The sequence below is a fragment of the Pyrus communis genome, chromosome 6, assembly GCF_963583255.1.
Source record: "Pyrus communis chromosome 6, drPyrComm1.1, whole genome shotgun sequence".
Classification (NCBI taxonomy): Eukaryota; Viridiplantae; Streptophyta; class Magnoliopsida; order Rosales; family Rosaceae; genus Pyrus; species Pyrus communis.
Window position 1 is genome coordinate 17,924,340 of NC_084808.1, and position 11,150 is coordinate 17,935,489.

General features: G+C 35.1%; 1 protein-coding gene across 1 annotated transcript; it reads left to right on the forward strand.

The window, feature by feature from the left end:
* The first annotated feature begins 562 nt into the window (after positions 1-562).
* On the forward strand, positions 563-6,713 carry LOC137738064 (sugar transport protein 13-like). The gene is made up of 5 exons (XM_068477666.1): positions 563-1,033; positions 1,477-1,799; positions 3,877-4,001; positions 5,166-5,457; positions 5,551-6,713. Exons 1-5 carry the CDS (start codon positions 901-903, stop codon positions 6,262-6,264), a joined length of 1,587 nt encoding a protein of 528 aa, XP_068333767.1. The 5' UTR covers positions 563-900; the 3' UTR covers positions 6,265-6,713.
* The last annotated feature ends 4,437 nt before the right edge of the window (positions 6,714-11,150 follow it).

Consider the following 11,150-nt stretch of genomic DNA (forward strand, 5'->3'; position numbering starts at 1 on the left):
TTAGCCAAAGAAAAAGATTTTTATGCTAGTTTTTCTTTAATTTATTAAGGAAAAATAAATTCGAGTAGATAAATTAAAGGTAGATTACAGTTAGTAACTTTGATGTTTAGGGCAAAAATTAACGCAACCCTAAAAGTTACAAATAGTAATATCATCATCTACTTGTCGGATTATCAAATTAACAACTTTTTTTAAGGGGAATTGAGTGATCCAATTTCTTTTTTCTTACACACGTAGAAGCCAAATTGATGCCAGTAGTGCTCCCTCCCTCCCTGGTCCCTCCCGCTGTCCGTCTCCATATTTAAATGGTTGAAATGAATCTTCTTAAAAGTTCTTGTTTTTTTCCCATGCACTATCTACTAACAAAAAAACTTAAAAATCATTGCAACCAAACGACAATCTACAAAAAAAAATATCCGAAAAAAATTAACTTGAACGAAAAAAGAAATTCCAACGCGGTCTCTTTTATACGATGCCTATGCAAAATACCAAGTCTCACCACATAAAGCAACTATTTATTTGCCAAACTATGGGACTTTCATAAAGCAAGCTGATAAAAGTGGACGATACATCGAATCTTTCTCTAATCAACCAAACTAGTTATTACAAAATATTGTCTGTGTTGATCACGGTCTAGCCATCAAGCAAAGCCAGCCGTCAGTGAGAAAACAGCAAACGCCACCCGTCCATATCAAAACTGGAAAACACGTGGACAAATCTCAACGGTGGTTTCCACTACACGATCGAATTCGTATCTCGTACTACTTCCATGCCCTCTCCCTCTTTATAAACACGCTTTCGCTACTGCAAAACTCATTTATCATTACCACCAAGCGTCTCTCTTCTTGTTGGTTTGAGAAATTGTGAGGTACTAGAATCAAGTATTCTTCAATATTGGTCATGGCCGGCGGAGGGTTCTCAGCGGGTCCTGGCGGGGGTGAGTTCGAGGCAAAGATCACGCCCATCGTCATCATCTCGTGTATAATGGCTGCTACTGGTGGACTCATGTTTGGTTACGATGTTGGCGTTTCAGGTAATCGTCTCTCATAGACGTACAATATTTGAGCTTCCTACTGCTAGAGCCTTAGATATCTTGTTGGTTCAGCTACTCCGGTAGATGAACATTGTGGGCATTGTTTGGTTAGGGTTCTGGAAAACCTCTCAGATGCTTCAATGAAAGATTCTATGTTTCCGTTAAATCTTGATCATTTGACCACGATCTAGAGGTTAAAACTCAAGAGTACAAGATACTTTGGAGCCTGCTAGAAAACCCTTCAATCAATTTCAATGTTGATATTCTACTTTATTTATTTATTTATTTATTCCAAATACTAGATTAAATTTATTTAATTATCCACGTTAATTTGTTATTTCTTTTAGTAAGTAAATGTCCTACCGTAGTTCCCGAAATTTTATTGTATTGAAGCCAAAATAGAAATTAAAATTAAATGTTGATCTTAATTTAAATTGATGCAGGTGGTGTTACATCTATGTCCCCATTCTTGAAAAAGTTCTTCCCGGTTGTATACAGAAGGACACAGGAACAGGGGATCAACAGCAATTACTGCAAATACGACAACCAGGGGCTGCAGTTATTCACGTCGTCGCTGTACCTGGCCGGCTTAACCGCCACATTCGCCGCTTCCTACACCACCAGGAAGTTCGGGCGGAGGCCGTCTATGCTGATTGCTGGGATTTTCTTCATTTTCGGCACAATTCTCAATGCTGCAGCTCAAGACCTCGCCATGCTCATCATCGGCAGGATCTCACTTGGTTGTGGAGTTGGGTTCGCCAATCAGGTCAGTTCAATTTTATTTTCTTCGTTTTTATTTCATGTTCTTTTACATAATTACTTATTAGTTGTTACAACACAAGCTAGGCCAGTTTAATTAGGGTAGTGTGCATGCGTTACATACCTTAAATTAGACTATTACAGAAGAGTGTATGTTCAAAATGTAAGATTATATGTTGTTTTTTCGTTCAAATGATTGTTTACACTAAATTTATTATGGGAGCTTTAATGAAACATTTTCAGTACTGTTCATTTTTAATGAAAAACCATATTTTACATTTTCCTGATATTATTCACTACACCTTTATTTGTCATTTTTCATTAAAACTAAAGTTTTTTTTGAACTTTTTGTTAGTTTTCCTATTTATCTAATCTACTTAGAGGGGAAAAAAAAATAGAGCAACATAATCATATATCTAATATAGTTAATTCCAAATCTGCACAATCCACGATTATGCTTCTAAATGTTTCCCAATATGCCAAAAATACAATTTCAATTTTTGAAGGATTTATAATTTCTGAGCGATATAGAGCGTGGTGTAAGCTAAAAACGGGTTCTTTAGCATTGTCTCTTGCAATACCGACATCGAATCGTATTGGGGTCCATCCCAATTACTATCATAACCTAATTCACTTTATTTTGAAGTATGATCATAACAATTTTGTAGGTGTACTGACTAGTGACTTGGACACCTCATCTTGTTAAATTAAGAATCACAACCGATGACTTGTTCAATTCTTTTTTTTTTTTTTTAATCAAAATTTATCTCATCAAAATATTATTTTGTTGCCTTATAAGAAATGTCATCCACCAACGTCCTGCGGGGCACTTTTGGTCCCTAAACGCTTTTGATTGGAAGAGACGTTATGCCATGATCAAATTAGATCCATGAGTTCTTGTTCTTCTTTTCTTCTTTTCTTTTTTTCTTTTTTTTAATAAAATGAAAATATTTTTAAAACAAATAATAATACTTTTTGGATACAAATTATTAAAAAGTGTATTTATTTTGTGCATCTAAATAGCTTGAAGCTTCTTTTTATTTGTTTTAAGTCATTTTCTCGTGGAGTCACAATCATGCAGAGTTTTTTTGTCCAACTCTTTTGTGCTTTAAATATATTATCGTGTTTTGACGTTTCTACTGTCTACGTAATATGTGGTGTGGTGAGACCTCTTAGTGGAGTTATCCAAAGTGGCCTCCTTCACCCCCAATATCTTTGCATCTTCTTTTAGTTCGCTTTTTGAATCGTTTGCTTTCCAAAAAGTCGTGAATCTTTTCTAGTTGTTAGTTGGTGAAATAACGTGAAGCCGTGGAACTCCAATGTTTTTCTAAACTTGTCCATGATTATTATGTGGTGTGCACGGCCGAATTGTTTATCTTATCCTTTTTGTAGTTACTAGGACCTTAATTTCAACCAGTTGAGTAAAAAGGTTGGTCCAAAAGGATTTAAAAAAGATACCCTTTTGAGGCACAAGACATGTGATCATAAAGTTCATGTTTAAACTTGATTTAAGATTTTACTAAAATTATAGTAACATTTATTTTCACTTATAAGTTTGAGGTTTTAAATTTAAAATTATAAGATAATGAGTTTGATTAAAACTTAATACTAATAATATGTTTCGTGACTTTACCCAAATCCTCAGCCACAATGTTGTTGTATATATATCTTAAAACTTGATTTAAGATTCTAATACTTTGTGATGATTATATACTACATATTATTTATTTCCTACTCTGTGCAAAAACACTCAATCATCCCTCTAGTTTGTTTCAACTCTTATGTCAAGACGACTAAATAACTTTACCATTGATTGACAAAGTAGAGAAAAACTATGTTCGCACATGGTCTAATTGCAAATAAGTTTTTATCTAGGGGTACGTCTATCTACACACCCCTTGTTAATTTATATCCGTTGATCTTCTTCAATTCATCTGATCTAACGGTTGAAAACTTCAAAACGTGTGGGAAAAATAAAAAATGGTGTGTGGATATCACACCCCTTTATCTAAATAAACTATTGAAAATATACATCTGTTTTTCTTGTTCGACAGTCTCTAAATTAACCTTGATGTTACTTTCAGGCTGTACCATTGTTTCTTTCGGAGATTGCACCGACGAGAATCCGCGGAGGGCTAAACATACTGTTCCAGCTTAATGTCACCCTTGGCATTCTATTTGCAAACCTCGTTAATTATGGCACCAACAAGTAAGTCAGCTGCTCCCAATTTGTTCGTGTTTTTTTATCCAACCAAAACATTATACGTGTCCTTAAGTTACAATGTATGCATGATGTCTATGGTTCTGTCGCATTTTTAGGGTTAGTATGAATTCTGTTCTGTGGCATATTTCCAAATCAAGTTGGACTGTTTGACAATTTCGTATTCAGTTTTGAGTACTCAATGTCAACAATTTGGGCCACCATTTGTGACTGATATATATGTGGACTGGTAAAACATGCATTTGAATAATAGACGTGTAGGATATTCTTATAAGATCTTGATCTCCTTTTTTATTCAAATTCACATAGTTCAGTTTCAAACTTATAATTAATGTCTCTTGAGTCGACATAGGAACATCCATATAAGGTAATGATTTTCACAATATATAAGGTTTAAAATTAAATTTGAATTAAATATGTTAGAAGAGAATCACGAAACAAAAATAAAGACGAGAGTGCCGAACGAGAAAATGAGGATAGAAATTATTTCATAATAAATGAATGTTTATTTCACAACGCATGAATTCCACCAATCTCTTCTTCTTCTTCTTTTTTTTTTTTTTTTTTTTTTTTTTTTTTTTTTTTTTTTTTGGGTTACAAATTCATATCAATCTCATAGGATGCACATTGATGTTAAAAAATAATGTTGGCTAGAAGTGTCTAGTTGATGGTTTGCTTTGTCTAAACAATTTTCAAGGAAAGAAAAAAGTCATATGTTTTGTGTTAGAGCATCTCCAAAAGAAATGTTTAAATGTCCAAATCAGCAATAACGGTAACAAAAGACAGCATTAATGTTTTCCAACCGAGATGACATCTCTACCCCTTGCTAACAAATTATTTGACAACACCTTCTGATTTTTTTAATTAATTATTAAATGTTTTTTATATAATTTTTTATTGGTTTAAAGTATTATCATTTTGTTTCTTTTCATTCCCAATGCAAAGAAAATACATATGAATTTTTATTTTATATTTAAAATTTGACATATCGATTTGAGAGTAAAACTTTAAAAGATACCAAAGTGCCACATAAGCCTTCAAATTTAAATTTTAGGATTAAAATTTGACATCTCCTTTGGAGATGGTCTTAGCCTCTTAACACTTTTCTGGCTGTTTTGCTGACCGTTGATGAATAATTGCCTTGAATAACAGGATCACAGGAGGATGGGGTTGGAGGGTGTCATTGGGGCTGGCTGGTTTTCCGGCCGGTCTCCTAACCTTGGGAGCTCTCTTGGTGGTCGAAACTCCTAACAGTCTCGTAGAGCGTGGTCTCTTAGAACAAGGAAAATCTGTACTTAAGAGGATCCGCGGCACTGAAAATGTTGAACCTGAGTTCTTGGAACTTGTCGAGGCTAGTCGCATAGCAAAAGAAGTGAAGCACCCCTTCAGAAATCTCTTAAAGCGCAGGAATCGTCCCCAACTAATCATTGCAGTAGCGTTGCAGGTTAATAATTAACAGCATGCATTTTCGTATTACACCAAAATAGAAATACAATTAGTACTCATATGCTGATTATTTATTTGTATTTTTCTGCAGATCTTTCAACAATTTACTGGGATCAATGCCATAATGTTTTACGCGCCAGTCCTGTTCAACACATTAGGGTTTGGAAACGATGCTGCCCTCTACTCAGCAGTTATCACAGGAGCCGTCAATGTTGTCGCCACCGGTGTATCCATCTACTCAGTTGACAAAGCAGGACGCCGCTTGCTCTTACTGCAAGCCGGTGTTCAAATGTTCATCTCTCAAGTGGCTATAGCCATAATACTAGGGATCAAGGTTAAGGACCACTCCGATGACCTCCAAAAAGGCTTCGCAATCTTCGTGGTGGTTCTGATTTGCACTTATGTTGCTGCGTTCGCTTGGTCTTGGGGGCCTCTAGCTTGGTTGATACCTAGTGAGACATTCCCACTAGAGACCCGCTCAGCCGGGCAAAGTGTGACTGTCTGCATCAACTTGCTCTTCACTTTTGTTATAGCGCAGGCCTTCCTCTCGATGCTTTGCCACTTCAAGTATGGAATCTTCCTCTTCTTCTCCGGGTGGGTTTTGGTCATGTCGTTCTTCGTGTTGTTCCTGCTCCCGGAGACGAAGAACATCCCCATTGAAGAGATGACAGAGAGGGTGTGGAAGCAGCATTGGTTGTGGAAGAGGTTTATGGATGACGATGACTACCACATTGAAGGAAATCATGGAGATGGCTTAAAAAAAAATGGGCATGCTAATGGATTTGATGGTGTTTCTCAGTTGTAAATTTGGGGAAGTTTCAGGGTTTTTATCCGCGCAAAATAGTAAATACATATAGATATCTGAGCATTTTAATAGATTTTTCCAATGCCATAAATTAACCTCTCTGGTTCATTGGAAATTAAGGACGTGTATTGCAAAACTTATTTGGGCAGTATACAAGATTAATTTACTTGAAACTTGCAAATCCACATTCCGATTTGTTTTAGTTCTTCGATTTTCTTTCAAGGTGACTGTTATAAGTTTGCTTGAGAACTATTCATCCAAGACACTTTTTCTGTCTACTTCCCATTGCCCAAAGGGGGTTTCGAGGAAACACCTCCAGCCCATCTTGAGTGCTTGTGAAGCCATCTCTCTTATTATAAGTATTATGTTTGTTTATTGTCATATTATTTGAAGGGTATTTGTAAGAACAAGTTTATAAGTTTCCATTCAAGAAAAATAGGTTCATCCAATTGAATCACAATTTATACAAGACTATAAATAAACAAACACAAGAACGAAGAATCTTTAAAACTTACCTGCAGAATTCGATCCTGATGACGAACCATTGCAGCTTTTAGTGTTCAAAACCTTCTCCTCTTTTACAAAATACAATAGCCCTTCCAATCAATAGGTCTTGGAACAATATAATGAGCAGTCATTTGCAAGAGCAATGGCTTGAACTATATATAGTATTCCTCCGACTATTCCCTATCAGAATCAGCCTAGGATTCAAACTATAAAAACCATAAAGAACTATGAGTCTAATTATAGTTCCAACATTAAATTATAATCCCAAAAGAATTGAACTATACTCAATTCTGTTATCCCAAACAATTAGGATAACTAATAGCTTTTAACCAAGACTTTTCCATATCAATCTCAAACACTATGACCAGTTCTATCATATGTTTCATACTCATAATCTTATATTCTCCTACTTGAGTATGAAACACAAATAACCAGCCTTTAAGAGATATAAAAGTGATCACCAAGTCTCAATTAAACAAAACTCACATTCACATACTTCATAGCCATCCATTTCAAAATAAGGGACTCAAGAATTTGATATGTACATGGCAGAAATAGTTCATCAATCACTACATATATGATATGCGTTCAACATTTATGTGAACAAAAAACACAGAATCATGGAGTGTATTACTCCCACTCACATAAACTAGTTCTTAACTCAATAACGTTAAGACCTCAATTAATAACCATTCTTATGAACCAAGACAATACACTAATAGCTTTAACAAGTATGCTTCAATTAAACCACAAAAATCGATTCATTAGCAAACTTCACTATTATTGAACAAAACTTGTTTTCTGGAACAATTGATCACATAGCTGGAAAACTTGAACATTATTGAAAACCAAAATAAGCTAGTAAAACTAGCTAAACAAATACTACCAACTTTAACAAGAATAAAATAAAACTATCTAATTGTGAAGATATCTTGCCTTAATGCCCCTGCTTACTGATGAAACATCACAACGGTCTTCCAATTTTGAAGTAATTCACTCCCACTTGTCAAAAGATTCTAAAACCCCTTAATGCGTAACATGTTCTTTGAATACATTATTTGGCAAGGCTTTAGTAAAAGGATCCGCAATCATTGCACCAGTAGATATATACTGAATATCAATCTCCCCTTTCTTGACCATTTCTTTAACTTTGAGGAACTTCACATCCATTAACCTTGAAGTCGAAGTCCTCTTGTTATTCTTTGAGAAAAATACAACAGCATTATTGTCACAGAACATCTTTATAGGCATTTTAACAGAATCTACAAGCCTCATATCATTAACCAAATTTCTGAGCCAAACAGCTTGCTTCATTCCCTTAAAACATGCTACAAATTCAGCTTCCATAGCTGAAGTTGACACTATAGTCTGCTTAGCACTCTTCCATGACACAGCACCTCCACTTAGCTTAAAAATATTTCCACCAGTTGACTTGCTTTCATCCGTATCCCCAGCAAGATCCGAGTCGGTGAATCCAATCAACTCCAATGAATCAATCTGGCCATAAACTAGCATAAACCATTTAGGCCTCTACAAATATCTTAACACTTTCTCGGCTGCCACCTAATGAACTTCTCCAGGATTTGATTGAAATGTTCCCAAAAGTCCAACAATGAAAGCTAAGTCAGGTCTTGTGCAGATATTAGCATATATAAGACTACCAACTAATGAAGCATATGGTTTCATCTTCATTAATTTAGTCTCAAGTTCATTCTTGGGACATTGATCTTGAGAAAACTTATCACCTTGTTTACTGGAACATCAGCCTTGTTACAACTATCCATGTTGAACCTGTTAAGTACTTTTTCTATGTAGCCCTTCTAAGATAAACCAAGAAGCTTTTGTCTTCTATCTCTCATAATCTTAATTTCCAAAACATAATGAGCTACTCCAAGGTCCTTCATTTCAAAGTTTGTACTTAGCATGCTTTTAGTGTCTTTCAATAGTTGCACATCCGAGCTTGCAAGCAAGATGTCACCAACATATAAGACAAGAAAAATGAACTTGGATCCCTTGGACTTAAGATAGATACAATCATCGATCTTATTTTCAATAAACCCTTGTGAAGTGACCACTTGATCAAATTTTAGAAACCGTTGTCTTAAAGCCTATTTCAAACCATAGATCAATTTGTTCAACTTGCAGACCATATCTTCTTTCCCCCTTTCAACAAATCCAAGAGGTTAAGATACAAAAATCTCCTCATCGAGTTTACCATTCAAGAATGCAGTTTTTACATCCATCTGGTGCAATTCCAAGTCAAAATGAGTTGTCAATGCCATAATAACTCTCATGAAATATTTGGAAAAGACAGGAGAGAAAGTATCATTGTAATCGACACCCTCTCTTTGTGTAAATCCCTTTGCAACTAATCGAGCTTGAATCTCTCAATTCTACCATTAGCATCTCTCTTGGTCTTAAACACCCATTTGCATCCGATTGGCTTAATGTTAGTTGATGGCTTCACTAGAGACTAGACACTATTTTTAGACATTGAATCAAGTTCTTCTGTCATTGCTTGATGTCATAGAACTACTTGAGGACTCTTCATAGCTTGTCGATAAGTCAGAAGGTCATCAATATCACCAAATTCTGTCTCTTGGAGATACATATAATCTTCTAAGATCATAGGTTTCTTCACTCTGCTAGATTTCACTAACTGTAGTTGATCAATCGAATTCTCTGTAACTTGATCATTGAGATTTTGATCATGTTGAGGAAGAATTCCCACTTGATCCCCAACATTTATATTTTCAATATTTATATTCTCAAGCTCTGCCATGTCTACATTTGATGATTAAGACCTTTGGAACACATGCACTTGATTGTAGTTTAGTTGTGAAGAACAATTGTCTGACTATTCTATTTCTTCAAAATTGAATTTTTCTTGAGTGAAATCTGACACATCTTCATCCTCCAAAAAAATAGCATTGTGAGTTTCTTTCCTTGTGTGTGCTTGTGGTCAATAAAATTTGAAACCCTTGGATTTCTCTTAGTAACCAATGAAGAAGCATAAAGTGGTTCTTGAGTCTAACTTCTTCTCACTTGGATTGTAAAGTCTTGCCTCTGCCTTGCAACCCCAGACATGAAAATGATTGAACCTTGGTCTTCTTCCATTCCATAGTTCAAAATGTGTCTTTGGAACGGATTTAAATGGTACTCGATTGATGGTGTAACCTGCAGTCTTTAGGGTCTTTCCCCAAAGAAAACTTGGAAGCTTGGACCTTGAAATCATACTTCTCACCATTTCCATAAGGGTTCTATTTCTCCTCTTTGTTATTTTGTTGTGGGGTGCCAAAAGTGGTGTATTTTGCCACAATCCCTTGACTTTCATGAAAATGAGCAAATGGACCCTTTTGCTACCCAACCTCTGTGTGCCTGCCCAAATATTCCCCTCCCCTATCTGATCTAATAATTTTAAATCTCATGATTTAACTATTTTCAACTTCACTTTTAAAGACTTTGAAACATTCAAAAACTGATGATTTCCCACTAATAAGGTAAATGTAATTGAATCTTGAGAAATCATCTATAAAGTTCACAAAATAGGTATTCCCACAAATGGTTTTGATAGGAAAAGGACCACAAATGTATGTGTGTATGATTTCGAGTAAGCCATGACTTCTTTTAGCATCTAGTTTTCTGACATTAGTCATCTTGCCTTTCATGCAATCAACACATTCAGTAGTAGTTTTAATGTCAATTGTAGGGATCAAGTTTAATTTAGATAACCTGAAAACTCTTTCTTTGCAAATATGTCTTAATCTATTGTGCCAAAGCATGAAAGTTTGATCAATACCATGCATCAGTTTAGTTGCAATATTTAAAACATGCAGGTTTTCAAAATCTATAGTGCATTGTAATTTCCAAAGATGATCATGTGAAAATGCTTTTCCCTGCAATGTATCCTTTCTAAAAATTCATCATCTCCTATAAAAACATAGCCTTGTTTAACCAACTTTGATGCAAAAATCAAATTCCTCCTCATTTTAGGCACATATAACACATCATTCAATTGCATTGTAAAACCAGTGTCTAGATTCAATTTGATGGTACCTATTCACTCCACCGACACCTTAGTTCCCTCCCCAACAAAAATATTAAAACTATTTGTTTTCTTTTGCTCTTTAAAACCATGCAGAGAATTAGTGATATGCATAGATGCACCTGTATCAAACCACCAAGAATTTGTGGGAATATCTATAAGATTTGACTCCTCATAGACATAAACATCAGTTCTACCTTTAGATCTCAGCCAATCTTTGAATATTTCACAATCATTTCTATAATGACCCTTAGTTTTGCAATGATGGCATCTAACTTTTTCAATGTTTTTAGTTTTCACCTTAAATTTGTTAGACTTAAAGGAATTGAAACTT

What these genes read in the sequence shown, in the direction of transcription:
- LOC137738064 (XM_068477666.1), top strand. Translation starts at nt 901, where the DNA reads ATGGCCGGCGGAGGGTTCTCAGCGGGTCCTGGCGGGGGTGAGTTCGAG. An exon ending in GTTAATTATGGCACCAACAA is followed by an intron (nt 4,002 to 5,165) that starts GTAAGTCAGCTG and finishes CTTGAATAACAG; the next exon opens with GATCACAGGAGGATGGGGTT. An exon ending in TCATTGCAGTAGCGTTGCAG is followed by an intron (nt 5,458 to 5,550) that starts GTTAATAATTAA and finishes ATTTTTCTGCAG; the next exon opens with ATCTTTCAACAATTTACTGG.